This window comes from Volvox carteri (assembly GCF_000143455.1).
Source record: "Volvox carteri f. nagariensis unplaced genomic scaffold VOLCAscaffold_94, whole genome shotgun sequence".
NCBI lineage: Eukaryota > Viridiplantae > Chlorophyta > Chlorophyceae > Chlamydomonadales > Volvocaceae > Volvox > Volvox carteri.
Window position 1 is genome coordinate 164,483 of NW_003307637.1, and position 16,159 is coordinate 180,641.

Sequence of the window (16,159 nt, forward strand, 5' to 3'; positions counted from 1 at the left end):
TACTCGGCAGCTAGTGGGCGGCCGTCCGGGGCACCTGGGGCCCGCAGACGCAGGGGTAGGAATTGCATGCGTGGCTTGTACGGCAGGGCTCCCATTATACAATGGAAGAAGGGTGCCACAACTCAAGTTAAGATGTAGCACTCCGTACATACATACGTTCGTGCATTGCGGGGTCCAAGCTGCATCAGGGACACAACAAGTCGTGGGGTGTCGGATGTCGTCGGATGTCGTGGTGGTGAGGTGGTGAGGTGGTGAGTGGGTCTGTCCAGCGCAGCGAAGACAGGAAGGCAAGCAGGACGAACACCAGCCCGCCCGGGCCCCAGGCCCCAGCCAGGCACGTCAGACACTGTCCTCTTCATTTCCCGTAAGCATACCGCACCACCACCACCACCATCACCACCACCATCCCCCCTCCCCTCCCCCCCAGGCCGGAGCTCCCTCGCCCGCACCGCACAGCTCGGCGAACTCCCACTGAAGGCACTCCCGCAGCAAACTGATGTCCACCTCCTCGAAGAAGAACACCGACTCCTCCTTCCCGTCCTCCACCTTCTCAGCGCCTGCTGCCAAAGAAGGAGAAGCCGGGGAGGAAGCCGAACCCCCCACCGCCGCGGGGCCGGGGCCGCCGGGGGCACCAGCTGGGGCCCATGCACCTCCGCCACCACCTCCGCCACCACTACCAGGACCACCCAGGGGCCCCGAACTCAACCCTGGCTGTTGTCGCTGTTGCTGTTGTTGTTGTTGTTGCGGGGGTTGGTACTGGCGGCCTTCCGGTCGTAGCTTGGCGGCTGAAGATGTGGCGGCGGCGGCGGCGGCTGCTGCTGTGTTGGGTTGTTGTTGTTGTTGGTCTGGATTTCCCGCCCGCAGCACTCGCACATGCGGCTCGTGGAGGAGGAGGGACAGTAGCAGCAGGTCGGCGTCCTGCGCGGGACGGGGAGAAAGGCGCGGACAGCCAGCGGCGGCAGCGGCAGCGGCAGCGGCAGCGGCAGCACGGATACACAAGGTGAGAGGAAAGGAATGCTGAGGGGGCTAAGGGAGGGAACGTACATACATACATGCATGCATACGCACACACGGCAGTCCGGCAGGAGACTTACCTTTTTGGTGGGGAGGGAAAACCGTAGATCCATACTGCGGGAACTGCCGGCACTGCCCAATGCACCAACGGGCTGCTGACACTTGTACCCACGGGGGGCCCGGGGACCGACACCCGAGGACGGGCGAGCTGGATGGCCGGAGGTGGACCAGAGGGGACAGCGGGCATTCCAGGCCCAAGCCAACCTTTTTCGGCTTTCCTTCCAAAATTCCTCCTCGTCACCCTCACTCTTTCCGTCCTATCCCTTCATCCATCCATATATAAATCCATCCATCCATCCATACATACATACATAAGGCCCACCTGGCCGTAGATGATGTGTCGTGTGTTTGGGTCGTACTCGGGGCGAGTGCGCAGGTGGCGAATGAACCTCATGATCTTGTGCTCCCCCTCGGCTGGCTCGTAGGAATCGGAGACGATCACCTGCTCGAGTGAACACGTCCCCGCCGCAGTCCGCCAGCCCGTCAGCAAATACGCCAAGCCAAATAAGTCCGTCGGCAAGCACGCAAGCACACAGCAAGCATACATTGCGGGGGGGGAAGCATGCGGAAAGGAGGGAAGGCGGGCAAAAGGAGGGGCACCAGGGGGATGAGGGTGTCGAGAGGAGATTTCAGATCCAGGTTTCAGATCCTACTGGACAGCACCAGTACGCGGGTGACGAAGTGAAAGTTGGTGTGACACGTGTGACACGTGTGACACGTGGGGGCCAGAAAAGGGGACTGTCGGACGGTTTTGAATGTACCAGGGTGCAGGAAGAGCTCGGGAAATGGGGGCGAGCTTGGTGAGAGAGAGAGAGAGAGAGAGAAAAAGAAGGGGGGAAGAGGAGCATGGACGGACGGACGGAAGGACAGACCCACCCTCAGCTGAGTGAACCGTGGGTCGGTCTGCACCTTGGTGCGCAGCATGGCCCGCACCCTGTCCGCCACCCGGCTCATGAAGACGGTGCCAATCGATATTATGTTGGGGTCGAAGCGGCTGGAGGAGGTGTCGGGGATGGTGCGGGAGCCCCCGGCCTGAGAGGTCATCTCGGCACGGACTTCACGCTCTGGGTTTAAAGCACAGGGTTGAGCACAGGGTGGAGCGACTCAGCTGGGCCGGGAAAAGAAAAGCGGTCTGGGAGCAGGTTGGCGGTCTGGATGGATCATGGGTACCTAGCTAAGTGGAATCATGCAGTGTAAAACGAGAAACAAAAGGCCCGCAACTACGGCTGATGTTGCATCACACCAAAGCACTGGCAACTGCTGGACACCAAAATGCAATAATCTCCATTGATTACTGGTGGTGTGTGGTGGTGGTGGTGGCGGTGGTGGGGGGGGAGACGAACCACGAACAAGTGAAGCTGATGCCAAGGATAAACTGATGCGCCAGAGGTATGCATGGCTGAAGAGGGGGGGGCGTATGCGTAAACGCTAAGAGCGAGTACCACCAGTCAGCCGACCTGGGGGGGGGAGGAGGCGTCCCCCGTTGGATAATGAAGGAAGTGACGTGGATATGCTTTGCAGCTGCACTCTCACCCTCACCCTCACCCTCACCCTCTCTCACTCACCCACATGATCCGTCACCTCCGCCACGTGCGCGGACAAGAATCGCCGAGTGCGCTGCTGGTTCATTTTGGCGATTGGCGCCACGCCGTCAATGGCCACAAACAACAGCCGCAATGGGGAAGGGGGACGTGAGTTGGTTGCCTTTGCTGCGGCCGCGGCGGTGTCGGCGCCGGCAGCGGCTCCGCCGCCATCCGCGATCTCCAACAGCGCAGTCAAATAGGCATCCATGCGCTCAAAGGCGGCATTCTCGTCGTAAGGTAAGCCGTCGCTCCCCGTGTTGGCATGTGTGCAGCTATGGATAATGTGATTCATGTCTGGTAGTGGTGGGGAGAAAGGCAAGAAGGGCAGGAAGAGGGGCCGTGGGGAACGGAAGAACGCTACAATTTGAGGCTGCTGTTCGAGGTTGCAAGGGTGCACGCTCTTAAAGTTTGGAATATCCCGTCTTTCTGCTGCCCGTTTCCAACGTCCCCAGCCTTCGCTTTGTGACAAGGGATTAAGCCTGTGCAGCGAGTTTCCTAGTAAACATGGTGACCCAGTGCTTCCTTGTGGGAGAACACTTAAGGAAGGTGTGCGCAAGGGGGGGATGCATTGCAACACTAGCGCTGACAGGGGAAATGTTGTGGGGGGTGTTGCGCTGATCGCGGAAGACTGACATTGTGGATGGGATAGTACAAGGCATGAAAGTTAGTATTGCGATTCCAGGTTGGATGCAGGACGGATGGCGGCTTTCACGTCCGTGCCTCAGATGTCGCATAAACATTACCCACCGACATAAAGGGCGTCCGCCGGTGCCGCCCCATCCCAACTGCCATCTTCTTTCTTGCTTATGAATCTGGCGATAACTCCATACCGCCGCTTGAGGAATGCGAAAAGGCCCGGAACGCCCATTCTTTTACCCACAAGAAGTGGCCTCCTTCCCAAGGACGGGACCAGTTAGGGAGTTGAAATTTAAATGATGAAGATAACTCACAAAGTACTGGATCGTTCCGCCACTCACAAAATGAACATGCATAGCGTACCCGCGGAACTACCTGTGAACGTTCACGGGTATTCCTTAAGCATAACTTTATTTTATAACAAGAAAGTCTTCAAAACAGACTGTTGGAAGGAAATTTTGTGCTTTGCTTCAGAGACGTGTAGAGATTTAGTCCTACAGGAGATTGCCGCCGCCCCTTGGGTCGTTAACTCAACTGCCGTCACGAGCGTCGACCCGGAGAAAGTATTGATTAAATTTAAACGATCATTTATTTAGTTTTTACAAAGCCGGTAAAAAAAGTACAAACTTGCCGACAAAAAAAACTCACGAAACCAATTTAACAACGTAACGCAAAGGCGCCGCACCGTGCGGCAATAAGGGCCTGCGTTTGCAGCAGTTCACCCTCAAGGACGAAAAAACGCCCATCATAACGCGAGCAGCTCTCGGCGCACACAAAAATCCGCTGGTTCCCCTTTCAATAACCAACCTTGCGACCAACAAACCAAATTGCGATAAGAAAGCGGTTGCACTGAGGGGAGTTGAAACAGAAAACAGCAACTACAACGACAGCGAATTTACACTCACAAGAGAAACAGTGTCAAAACGTCGTTTGGTGTCAGCCAACATGAACTTCTTTCGTGCTTTCTTGTAACCCCTGGTCTCCAGTTGATCAATAAAGGAAGGTTGGCAGAGGCTGAAGACCACAGCACTCGGAGCAAAAGCCGTTAGACATCAACAGCAAGGTACAAACATAACACAATACATATAGTCCATGGCCTCCAAGCTTTGACGGACACCCCCGCACTCGTGCGGCACTTGTAACTTGTAACATAATAACTAACCCAATACCATTACCCTCTTCTAGAGACCCGATAATGAGCCTATCCAACCCAACCAACCGCGCTTCACAACAACGGCGCATACCGCCAATTTTGATGAAGGTAATCAAAACCCCGCAGGAGGTTAGCTTACGTGGGGAGCCTGCGGGGGTCCATTGCGGATACACCAACCCAATATCACACGCGCCAGAACACGCACACTGCCCGTGTGTTGCCCTCGTACCCTTGTACTACGCAACCGCCTCTCTCTCTCTCTCTAGCATGCGCATGATGAGACACTGCGCTGCAATGTCCAGTAGCTCTTTCTTGCAACTGCATTTCACCCGCCACGCTAGGACAAAGTACACTGAGAAGAAAGGTCCGTGTGCGATTTGTGGCTGTTGCGGCTACCGCGCATCATTTTCCAACGCTCCCGCGGGAACCTTAACACTCAGCTCGACCACACGCTCCATCACAACCAAAGTGAAGACCGCTCATTCGCTCTCGCTTCGCCGTCGCCTCTAAATACCGCTTTTTGCTGGCCCGAATGCCTACTGAAAAATGTGAGCCGAATCATCTGAACAAACAAACTATTTTGGCTTGACACCCAAGAACTCGCGACTCTCAGTCACCTCTTCCATTCCTCTCTCACGGGCTTCTAAATAGCTACAAGCGATAGTTCGCACGAATGCATATGCCATGCGCGCCCGCGCTGCTGCCAAACGCATTCATGTATCTCTCCTCGGCTTCAATCCCGTGCGAGCCACTAACCGCCACCACTAACATACGGACCATACGATACATCACCACGCCAGCTGCCCCGTGGTCGCTCAGGCCTCCAAGCCGGCCCATTGCCATTGCCACCTGACCACCACCGCATCTACTCACCCTACAGCGACAGCATGTCGCACCTTCTTCTCACCACAGAACCTGCCAATACACCTTTCCAAATGCAACACCTTCAAGCGCAGCTTACATGTAAGCTGTAAGTAAGCTGCGCGAACGCATGCTCCAAGATTTCGCACCCAACTCTTTGCCATGGATGCAGAGAGCCACGCGCAGCCAACGACAATCTGCAGCAGTAAAATCCATGAGGCCCCGGCCCCAGCCCATGCCACTCTCCTGTCTGTGACGTTGTCAACTTGCCCAGCCCAGCCAAGCCCACGCCTACCTACCAACCAAAGGCACCACCGCCGCGCCGCCCAAGCCAGATACGCCCCGTGCGCTCGCCTGCTGCCCTTACCCGCCCGCCCCCATGTCCATGCTTCATCAGTACCGTGCTCCTTGACCTCGAATAACTCGATCCCTCAGCATGACACGGCCACTTGCCATTCGAAAGCACGCGCATCCTACCTACAGCCCCTGCCGCTTCCTGCTAGCGCCGTCTTTTCGGCCTTCCTGCTGCTTTTCTGAACTTGCTGTCGTCTTTTGCTGCTGTTGTTGTTGCTGCTGCTGTTTGAGCTTGGCACTCTCTGCCATAGCGCGCGACATGATGGAGACGGCGGCCTTGGCGCCCTCCCTGACCATCCACTGCCCCACCGGTACGGCAGCCTTGACCGCCTCCTTCGTCGCTGCCACCGTTACCCGGGCCGCAGTGGAAATGGCAGAGGAGGTGGCGGTGGCTGCGGGGCTGCGACTGAGCTCGTAAATCTCCTTCTGCAGCGGTAGCGGGTTCTGCTCCAGCTCGTCTAGGGAGCGATCCACCCTTCGGGGCGAGGTGTAAGGGTGCAGGGCCCAAGGGGGCAGGAGGCAGGAGAAGACGCCGCATTAGGATGGTGGGAGAAGGACACGGCGACGTGAGGGAAGAGGATATGACGGGGAAGGGGGTTGAATCGAGACAGGGGAAACAAGGCATGGTATATAGCCGTGTGCATGTGTATGAATGACGACGGCGTCGGAGGTGGGGAAAGCGCGCGGAGGAAAGTCCGCGGCGGATTCTTGAAAAAGGGAAGGAAGGTTTGGGATATGGGTCATGTGACCGAAGTGTCATTCGAGAGGGGGGTGCAGACGGCAACGGGACCTACTGCTTCAGAGCCCACAGAAGGCTGTTGTCGCCATTGTCGGCGTCCTGCCCGTCGTCCGTGTCTGGGAGCCGTGAGGGGGCGGCCGTGGGCGCCGGTGTGGAATCAGCCTGTGAATGGGAGGCAAGCAGCGTTGCTAGATAGGTGGACTTCACAAGTAAAATCGGAAAAGTAAGTACAAACGAGCAAGCCAGCTCTCACGGCCAGGCCCTACCTACCGAAGGTTTTGTAATTGCCTTTTGGACGTAGACGGGGCTATGGATCAGAGAAGGCGGGGACGGCGGTTGCGAAATTTCACGTGGCGGGGTGACTTTGACCCTAATCGCTCCGGTCTTGCTGCTGCCAGGCTCCAAGTATGATGTTGTGACCGTGGCTGAGTTACTAGAGCTCTCGTACGCATGCGGGACTGCGGCCAAGTGCGCCAAGTCACGTCCATTCGCAAAGTTGTAGGCCTCAAGCGCATGGCGTATGAGAAACATCCACATGCCGTGCCTTACCAAATGTCTCTCCTCCAATCCGTTGGCCCTTAGCTGAGCAAAAAAACACCGAGCGACTGCAAACAAAGCCATTGCCCGCTGGCACTCGCTTGTGCAGCGGGCAAGCCATGATTCCTAGTACAGTATGTCCACTATAGCCCGTCAAGAATGCACGGGAAGTTACTACAGCCTAACAAGAAGGTTGAAGATGACTCGCCAAGGTTCCAGATGCTCGCGGTGCGCAGAGCTAGCTGGTGGATGCCTTAATACTTTCTAATCAGTAACGGTTAAGGACTGTCAGAGTGAAGGTCTTTACCTGTAGTTGTCGTTGGCTAGTTGCCTGTGGTGTGAGGAGCACCAAGCTTACACTTTGGCATAAGAGCGTATCTTCAAGCAACGACAGCGACTATATAGGCGTATATTTCTCTGATACCGGTCTTGGCGATTCACTTCCCAGTGCAAGTCGCGGCCTATGACCCACCGACCCAACGTACCCGACAGCTTACCGTACATCACAACTGGCAGCCCGGCACTCGGCAACTTGGGAGGGTTACCACCCAGCCTTTCTCTCCGGTCCCGACACATATTTTTTAGCTCGTAACAGCATTATTTAGTATTCCTACTTAACGACGCATATGTCAAGGACGGGATCTGCCCTGTTCGCCTACCCGGCATTTCAGCTGCCACGGCGTACGGCATAGTTTTAAAGTACAGTAACGGCAGCAGCGCTCGTACAAGGAGCAGTGACGCCTTGCAAGCGGCCGGTTCAGCGGTCGGCATCAGCACGCACCAGCAGTAGCGAATAATCCGGGATAATAGACGTTTTATCACTGTAGTGCCCAGCACCTGCCTCTCCCCTCAGGGCAAGTTTGTGTTTTGTGCAAAGATCTGGGCAAGACTTCATCTTCCCTTTGCTCCTAGCGCGAACGTCCAGCCTGTGTTGCAAATCCACATGCACAAACACGTACACATACATACAGGTACACCCGTCCAGCGATCCTTTAGATCACTAGATACAAGTGACAACTAACAACTATACCGACAACCCACAACCGCCAACTCACAACTAAACCGATGTCCCTCTGCAGGCCAAAAATTGAGATGAACTCCTTGCAAACTTTCGTACAACCTTCCGCATGTAAAACCCCCTCCTTGACGCTTCGCAAAGCACACGACCCGTGATGATTAACCCTTCCCTGCACCGTAGTACGTCGGCGGTGCCGGTAGCCGGAACGTGGCATCATCACCTCGCGGCACCGGGCCCTTCGGGACACCCGCGAGCTCCTGTACTCCGCCATTGCCACCATCCGGCAGTTGCCCTGGCAGTTGCTGCCGTACGCGTACAAGCTCGGCCTCGAAGAGTAACGGCTCATCCTTGTGACCGACCAGGCGCCGCTGACCCCCGAAGGTGTCGGGCCGCGGACCCACCTGCGTGTATGTATGTATGTGTGTATGTATGTATGTGTGTATGGCGGCACATAATAAAGACCGAGCGGGAGAGGATATCAACGAGGCCGCGGTAACTCCCGAAGGTGTAACACACAGAGACATACATATGGCAGGCGGCTGGCAGAGGTTAAGGCCTGACTTCTGCTCCCGGCCGATCCGGGTTCAAATTCGCCTGCCGGCTCCTCGGGTGTTTGAGGAGTGTTGAAATGGGAGGTGGCCCCCCATCAAATGGACGATGTAGGACGTGATAATATCAACTTGCGAACTGACCAGGAACTAAGTTGATGCGCCGTTGATCCGCTAGATTTGGTTGGATGCTGGTGGTGAGTTGCCGAACCCAACGAATACATTCTGAAGTCGGATGGGGTGACGGATTAGGGTGCCCCTCTAGCAGGGACTGCCCCGGGAAAGGGGGCCGCTGGCGAACTTAACCACCCTGTAACAACATACATACATATACACACATACGCACACAAATTACAACACCATCCCCAAAATACACAGTACCCAAATCCCGTACCCTCAGCCCCGACAGGAACGGGCAATCAGCAATCTCCCGCATCCGGCTGCGGACAAAAGAGCCCGATCTTTACTCCAACGGCCTACCGGACCCTGCAAAAACCAATGTCACATTGCTACAGCAAAATGTACCTTCCCCGCCCCCTGGTGTTGCTCATTCACCCGCGCCCCAACCCGTCCGCTCCGGCCCCCTTCGGTTCCCTGGCCCCCCCCGGACAGACCTTATCATCCACCCAGCCCAGCCGCGGCGGCACTAGCACTCGCCGCCTGCCGCCCTGGCGCATACCCACCAGCGCGGGAGTCACCGCAGCGGGCAGGCTGCTGGGCTCTCCCAGTCTGCAGACGGGGGGCCACCACCGTGGTGAAGAGGGTGAAGTCGCAAGGACGCCACCCGCATGCGGGCACGTGGGTTAAAAGTGCCACACGTGCAAAAAGTGCCACAGGGAAGGCCCGCCCAAGACGACATGGCCAAGAAACCTGTCTCAGACTACTACTCAACCATTCGCTACCATCATGCACATGGCCCCCATGGCCGCCCCGACCCCCCGGTGCGTCTGGCCCCGGGCCCGACGGCTCCCTCCCTCCGAGCCCTGCTTCGCATATCCTGGCGCACATACCTGAACTTGTACGTCTGTCCCACGTCGTCCTTGCCCTCCTGGCCATACCCTAGCGAAAACAGAAAGACCGGTGTGCCGCCACTACTGTACTTGTAGTACGCACCGGATGACAGACGGTACACGATGTACGTGATCTCGCAGATCGACCCGGGGGTCGCTTCTGGGCCGGTGCCCTCCAGCAGCTCCCGGTACTGCAGGCCTGTCGTACGCAACAGCAGAGTGCAAATGTAGGGAAGTTTTTATTTTCACATGTTACATACGTAGATTCCAATTTACGAAAACAGGCAGGCAGACAGACAGACAGACAGACAGACAGGCAGACAGGCAGACAGACAGACAGACGGACAGACAGATAGGCAGACAGACGGACAGACAGATAAAAGATTAGGAAAACGGTAGAACCCATAGACCTAGAGCGACGGTTAGAGTGCGGGGCACGAATGACCTGAGGCATTGATGGCACTAAGGTAGGCATCAAACCCTTCTTGCATATTGAGGGCTCGAGATCGCTCAACGGCATCAGTCAGGGATACGGAGGACAGCTGTTCAAGCCTCCTGGCAACTTCGGCAAAGCGGACTCCGCCGGGCAAGGAAGACTTTTCCACCCAGGTCAGAACATTCGAGAAGCTCTTCCTTCGCATCAGAGGTTCACGCAGTGCCAAACGCCAAATAGAGTTTTGTCAACACTATGTCATGGGTGCTTGTGAGGTCTCAGGTCTCACCCACACGGGTCCGTCACCAGCCCCACATCAGCCCATCACACCGTTCGGCAGCGTCACCAGCGTCCCCGGCTGCTCATACTGCCGGTACCGCAGGCGTTCCTCGCGTACGGCATCGACGCCACTACCGCCGCGACCAGCTCCGCCGTCAGCAGCTTCCTCCGCCGCCTCCCGGGCCTTACGTGCCTCCCTCAAGCACTGCTGCAGCGCGTAGCCGTTCAGGCCTGGAGGTGGTAGTGGTTGGGTGGGAAGCAGGTCGTTGAGGTCGTTAGCATTCTGCAGTGAGGCTGGTGCGAGGGACTAGCTAGAGACACACTCCCTCCGTGTTGTAATATTTACAGGCCAACATCCATGGATGATAGAAGTGTAGGGAGAGTGCAAATGAAGGGCACCACGCCGATCGCTTCGGCACCATCTTGGGTACATACCGGGGCACGAGACGCCCACTAGCGCTGCTTCCGCGGATCCTAATGATAATAGGTTACAGACACCAAGAAACGCAGGAGACGTAAGAGATAGGAGCACCGATCGCCGCCCTGATACTTGACTGGCCTCCAACTGTGGACTGGCTGGACGACTGGCAGGTAGGCCCAACAGGCCTTCAGTAGGTTGGCACAAAGCTTTGCGCTGCTGACGCGATCTGAGTCTCGTGTGGTCACATGATTGGGAAGCGCGAAACGGGCGTGTTAAGCGTGGATGGGCCGGTGGAGTGCTGAAACGGCCAGCATCAGACGAAGTGGGGCAATGTCGCATCGTGATTTACCAGATGATTTTGTAGTTGATAAGGATAATCAAAGTACAAATCTTTAGACAGAATCTGCACAAGGCCTAGTTCACTGTTTACTGCACCTATTGTCCTACATGGGTACAAAGCTATAGTGCCTTGGGAGCACGCATGTCCGATAACACAAACAGTCACATATGAATTCTTATCACCCGCTACGTTGTCATAAAGTAGAAACAGCGGCAACTGACGGTTAGGTCTACTAACGGTTTGCCGGACGGCCTCAGTCTTACCTTGCCAACACTTTTATATCGCAGCATTTTGTTTGTGTCATTCCTTACAAGACTTCCGTTTGTTATCTTATGTTCACGTCCGTCCTTGCGGTTGATCAGACTTAAGAGCAGCTATTCATTTCATGGTTTGTAATAGTAGTAATAATAAGCACGCCTTTGGATAATTAGTCTTTTATTTCCATATTTCATTATATACGTGGTTTTCCAATGGCCATTGGAAGGGGCACAGTGAAGCGAAAACAACGAGACGAAGCAGCTGAAGGCGATGCACGGCCTCCAAAACAAGCCAAACGGAATGCAAAGAAGCTAGGTGAGCCATCCACATAAACTATATGGACCACTTCCACGCCGCCTCGCCATCGACATGAGGTCGCGCCGCCGGACGCAGGCCTGCAAACCCCATCCTGGGGCATAGCGCATGCGCCCAACTCATCTGTGGTGATGCCAATTTCTTGCAAGACCCAATTTGGTCACAAACCGACAGCGGGGTTTCCGTCTTGCAGTTGTCGAATGCTGTTTCGTACCATCTTCAACGATGTTGGTCCCCTTGTAGCATTATGCCGCACCGCCCACGGTAGTCTCCTTCTCACGTTCTCAACCTCGAAAGGCGCCCTTGGCCGGCATTATACTCACAACAACGTGTTCGTAACACCATCCAACATAACCCGTCTCTCCCGCCTTGCCTCGCCTTGCTCACCTACCCCACGCACTTCACCACCACTGCAGCCCAATCTCTCCCCTCACTGCCACTAAAATTTCCTTCTGCCGCGATGTATAATTTCCCGCCCGCTGAACTTCCCCCGCTTCTTTTTGGCCATTCTGAACGGCAATTTCTCCATTTGTCTCCAGGGCGGAAGGGTGGCGATGCTGCAACACACACGCCAGGTCCAGGTGCCGCAACGGCCGCCAAGGTGGCCACCCCTAGGCAGGGCGCCTTCTCCACAGCCTTAGCGGGCCCCGTGCCCGCCGATACGGGAGCTGTGGCGGGTGCTGCTGCTGCTGTACAGACCCCAGGGACATTTAAGAACAAGGAGAAGGTGGGCCGGGAGAAAGTGGAGGGAAGAGGGGTAGAGCGCGCGCTATAGCGAGGGGTGTGACGATGGAGCCTCCGGGTTGCTGTCGAGATATTGGCGGATATGGTTGGGAGTTGCATGCACCTTGCACAAAATGTCATAAGAACCAAACTGCCGGCGATGGGGGGTGGATGGGTGAGAGTTTGTGGGCGGGGGGCAGCTGTGAAGTGAAGCAGGACACATATACTCCCGGCAAACCGCAGCGCTGCTATTGCTGCTATTGCTGCTGCTGCTGAGGCCTCTTGGCTATTGTCTAGCTTTGCGGTATTATCAATGTGTGGAGTGTCTCCCTCAATGCCTGTCTGAGGGCCCGCTTCTTATGAAGCTTCTTGCGATCTCCCCGCACAAAAAACCGTACATATACGGTTCACCCTTCACATCAGGAAGTCCCTGTACCCCTGTAAGGGACCCTTCGCAGCCAGCAACTACAGTATTGTAATTACCGTCGCATCTCAACAAAAGCAAATTGAATTGTCATCTTTTTCACGAGGTATCTCGTTCGAATCCGTCCTCCCGCAGGTCCTTGTGTTGTCCACCCGCGGCGTGACCTTTCGATACCGTCACTTGATGGAAGACGTCATGTCGCTACTGCCGCACTGTAAGAAGGAGTCCAAACTGGACACCAAGAGCGACCGCGGGGTCCTCAACGAGGTGGCGGACTTGAAGAACTGCAGCAGCGTGTTGTTCTTTGAGGTGAGAGGGAGCTGGGTGTGTTTTTAAATGATGACTGAGCCGCGATGAGGAAACTTGTTTGTGAGCGTGTGTTTGGGGGGTTTGTAAGGGGTAGTGGATTGGAGTGGCGTGGAGAGGTGAAGGAGAAGGTGGGGAGGGAAGGGGAAGGGAAGCGGGGTAGGGGGGTGGGAGATGGGGGTTTAGGGTTTGGCACTTTGGGTTTTAGGGTTAGGAGATGTGGGGGGAGGTGGGGTTTGGGAGGCGGAACTGACGTGGAGGGTTCAGGAGGGGGGGGCGAAGAGGGGTACGGCTGCTGCTGGGAAAACCCCTCGTGCTTGCGCTTTTTATTTTACGTTTCCACTGGTTTACCTCTCTTTTCCCCTGCAGGGCTGCGTGCCCTCCCTCCCAATCGTAACCCGCGTCCGCGGTGTTTTTTCGACTCGTGCCCATAACTCTGAAACCTCCCTCGTGTCCTTTTTTCCTCTCGCCGGCTTCCCCGCACCCCGCCCCCGCGAACCCACACTTCCTGTGTCGCAGGTCCGCAAGAAGCAGGACTTGTACTTGTGGCTGTCCAAGGCCCCGGACGGCCCTTCGGTCAAGTTCCACGTGGCCAATGTACACACCATGGCGGAGGTGCGGAGGAGGAGGGGGGGCCGGAGGGAAGGGGGGGGGGCCGGAGGGAAGGGGGGGGGCCGGAGGGAAGGGGGGGGCCGGAGGGAAGGGGGGGGCCGGAGGGAAGGGGGGGGCCGGAGGGAAGGGGGGGGCCGGAGGGAAGGGGGGGGGCCGGAGGGAAGGGGGGGGCGGAGGGAAGGGGGGGCCGGAGGGAAGGGGGGGGGCCCGGAAGGGAAGTAAGGGCGACTGCTTTGCGTATGAATGAAGTATCCTCCCCAACCACCTGCTCCTTACCAACCACCACCACCACCAATCACCCCCCGTCTCCGTCCCCTTCTCCCCCCTCTTCAGGTGAAGCTGTCCGGCAATCACCTGAAGGGCTCCCGTCCCGTCCTGTCATTTGACGCGGCCTTCGACGTGCAGCCCCATACCCAGCTGCTGAAGGAGATGCTCACGCAGGTGGGGGCGAGGGGCGGAGAGGTGGGGGGCGCCCCGAACGAGTGAACGGGTTGACTGCGGTTCGGTGAATGTGTGTGAGCGAAGCGGTGAGTGTGGATGAGGGCAAGTTCTGTGAATGTGCGTTGCTGAGAAAGAGTTATAGATGTGTGTGTGTGTACCAATGGGTACCTTTCCTCCTTATAATAACCCCTACTTTTTTCCCATTGTAACTCTGTTTCCCCCCTCCCCATTCCCCCCCTCTCCCCGCACACTATGCACACACCCCGCGGCTCCGCAGGTGTTTGCCACCCCTAAGCGGCACCACAAGGCGAAACCCTTTTTCGACCACGTCATCTCGTTCACGTTGGCAGACGAGCGGGTTTGGGTGCGCAACTACCAGGTAAGGCGGGTGTCGGTGTGTGTGTATGTATGTATGTATGTATGTATGTATGTATGTATGTCTATGACTGTGTGTCTATGAATGCGCGCACGCGGGTGTGCCGGTGCAATGTTATAAGTGCGTGGGCAGGGTCGCGAAACCAGCATGAGCGTGTATGGAAGGAGGCGCTGGTCTTTAAACGCGGGTTCGTCTTTCCCCTCTTTCCCCTCCTCTCCCACCCCATCCAGCTTGTCGTACCCCCAGACAAGAAGCGGGTGGATCCGGACAACGCCTCACTCGTGGAGGTGGGCCCCAGGTTCTGTCTGAACCCCATCAAGGTGGGTTTGGGGATGTCGTACTTGGGCGGAGAGGTGGGGTTGGTTTTTTTTCTGTGTGTTTTCGCCGTGAATGGTAGCAGGGGATGTGTGTACCGATGTGTGTACCGGTATACCGTGGGAGGGTGAGGGGCTGTGAGGGGAGATTTCCAGACGGTGGTCGAGGTAGGCCCGGGGGGTTTTGAGAATGAGAGAGGTAGGGGGGGCCTTAATGAGGGCGGAGTAGGGTCGTGTATTCCTGCGCCGTGTATTCCTGCCGGCACATTTCTTCCGCCAGACGCCAGTCAGCTTGTCACGCAACAAACAGGCCGCGACAACGTGGTGTCATGCGATGCAGATCTTTAACGGCAGCTTTGGCGGAGCGACGCTGTACGACAACCCGAACTACACGTCCCCGAATGCGGTGCGCGCAGCATTGAAGCGCAAGGCGGCTAGCAAGTACAGTAGCAAGGTGGCGCAGCGCGATCGGCGGACGGAGCACAAGGCGCAGAATCCGATGCCGCGGGACCCAATGGATGGATTGTTTAAAGGGGAAGAGGACGAGGGCGATGGAAGTGATGGCGATGCCTGAGTACGGGCGCGCAGTTCGTTCGTTTAGGTTGTGAGCCGTGGAAGGAAGGTGGTTTTTGATGGAGGGCAGGGAGAGTTTTGCTCATAGCGGCCGGCTTTCGCGTGATGTGTTTGGTTGGATTGGCGTATGAAGTCAGCAAAGGGCGCGAGGGTGGCGGCTATAGAAATATGCGCCAAAGACATGCAAACGTGGCCGATGAAAGATGCCAGATAGATTATTTCGGTGCGCCAAACTTTTAAGCGGAACGTGTAATCGAATATCGAAATGTGACTGTAAAAGCGCGGAAGCAGTTGGTGTACGACTAGGTTCGAAAACCCCATTTGGCTTTCCTTTCGGTGTCAGTTCCTAGAGCCGCAATACGCTGGGCGTTAATACCTTACTGTCAGGAAACCAGGATTTCCTTAGATTATAATTGTTAATGCGGTTGGGTCTCGTTAGGGCAACGAACATATTGTGTCCTTCGCTTGAAGCGGTAAAATTTTGCGATCAATTATATAATTTATTCGGCTGTGTGCTGAAGTCAAATAGCAGCATGCAGACTCCGGTGCGCAGCTTTCGGGGCTGCGGCATGACTCTGACAGAAACGAGGCCTGTGGTTATGCCAGCTTTACGGGGAGCGCCAAGGTTATATTCGGTATCACAATTGCACGCTCCTGGTGCAACATGGTTTGCGCCCGAGCGCCGCCTGCAGTTGAAGGTGCTGCTCGCAGCTCAAAAGAGTGACGCGAGCTCCTTCGCAGTAGCCACCACCCGTTCCAAGAGGAGCAACACTGGGAAGGACGGAAGTGCGCCACTGCCGTCTCACTCCGATGACATCCTTTTGGTGCCGG

General features: G+C 56.4%; 4 protein-coding genes across 4 annotated transcripts in view; 1 reads left to right on the forward strand and 3 right to left on the reverse strand.

Moving 5' to 3' along the window:
* VOLCADRAFT_108142 (uncharacterized protein) overlaps nt 1-3,525 on the reverse strand; it is a gene marked incomplete at its 5' end in the record, with an annotated part of 24,772 nt that extends 21,247 nt beyond the window's left edge. Inside the window, 7 exons of the mRNA XM_002958433.1 lie at nt 450-557; nt 707-918; nt 1,095-1,222; nt 1,397-1,516; nt 1,951-2,138; nt 2,640-2,951; nt 3,405-3,525. Coding sequence (XP_002958479.1) covers nt 450-557; nt 707-918; nt 1,095-1,222; nt 1,397-1,516; nt 1,951-2,138; nt 2,640-2,951; nt 3,405-3,525 — 1,189 coding nt within the window. The remainder of the gene's footprint in view (nt 1-449; nt 558-706; nt 919-1,094; nt 1,223-1,396; nt 1,517-1,950; nt 2,139-2,639; nt 2,952-3,404) is intronic.
* A 2,259-nt stretch (nt 3,526-5,784) lies between these two features.
* On the reverse strand, nt 5,785-7,364 carry VOLCADRAFT_108143 (uncharacterized protein; the record flags this gene model as incomplete). The annotated part of the gene is made up of 4 exons (XM_002958434.1): nt 6,950-7,364; nt 6,671-6,858; nt 6,456-6,562; nt 5,785-6,136 (listed from the first exon to the last, which is right to left on the reverse strand). Exons 1-4 carry the CDS (start codon nt 7,056-7,058, stop codon nt 5,785-5,787), a joined length of 756 nt encoding a protein of 251 aa, XP_002958480.1. The 5' UTR covers nt 7,059-7,364.
* Nucleotides 7,365-7,725: 361 nt separating this feature from the next.
* On the reverse strand, nt 7,726-11,276 carry VOLCADRAFT_108144 (uncharacterized protein; the record flags this gene model as incomplete). Its single annotated transcript, XM_002958435.1, has 5 exons — nt 7,726-8,356; nt 9,118-9,232; nt 9,514-9,712; nt 10,277-10,508; nt 11,250-11,276. 5 exons carry the CDS (start codon nt 11,274-11,276, stop codon nt 8,114-8,116), a joined length of 816 nt encoding a protein of 271 aa, XP_002958481.1. The 3' UTR covers nt 7,726-8,113.
* Nucleotides 11,277-12,019: 743 nt separating this feature from the next.
* On the forward strand, nt 12,020-15,329 carry VOLCADRAFT_69496 (uncharacterized protein; the record flags this gene model as incomplete). Its single annotated transcript, XM_002958411.1, has 7 exons — nt 12,020-12,286; nt 12,842-13,015; nt 13,532-13,627; nt 13,958-14,065; nt 14,343-14,444; nt 14,672-14,761; nt 15,096-15,329. 7 exons carry the CDS (start codon nt 12,020-12,022, stop codon nt 15,327-15,329), a joined length of 1,071 nt encoding a protein of 356 aa, XP_002958457.1.
* Nucleotides 15,330-16,159: the final 830 nt, after the last annotated feature.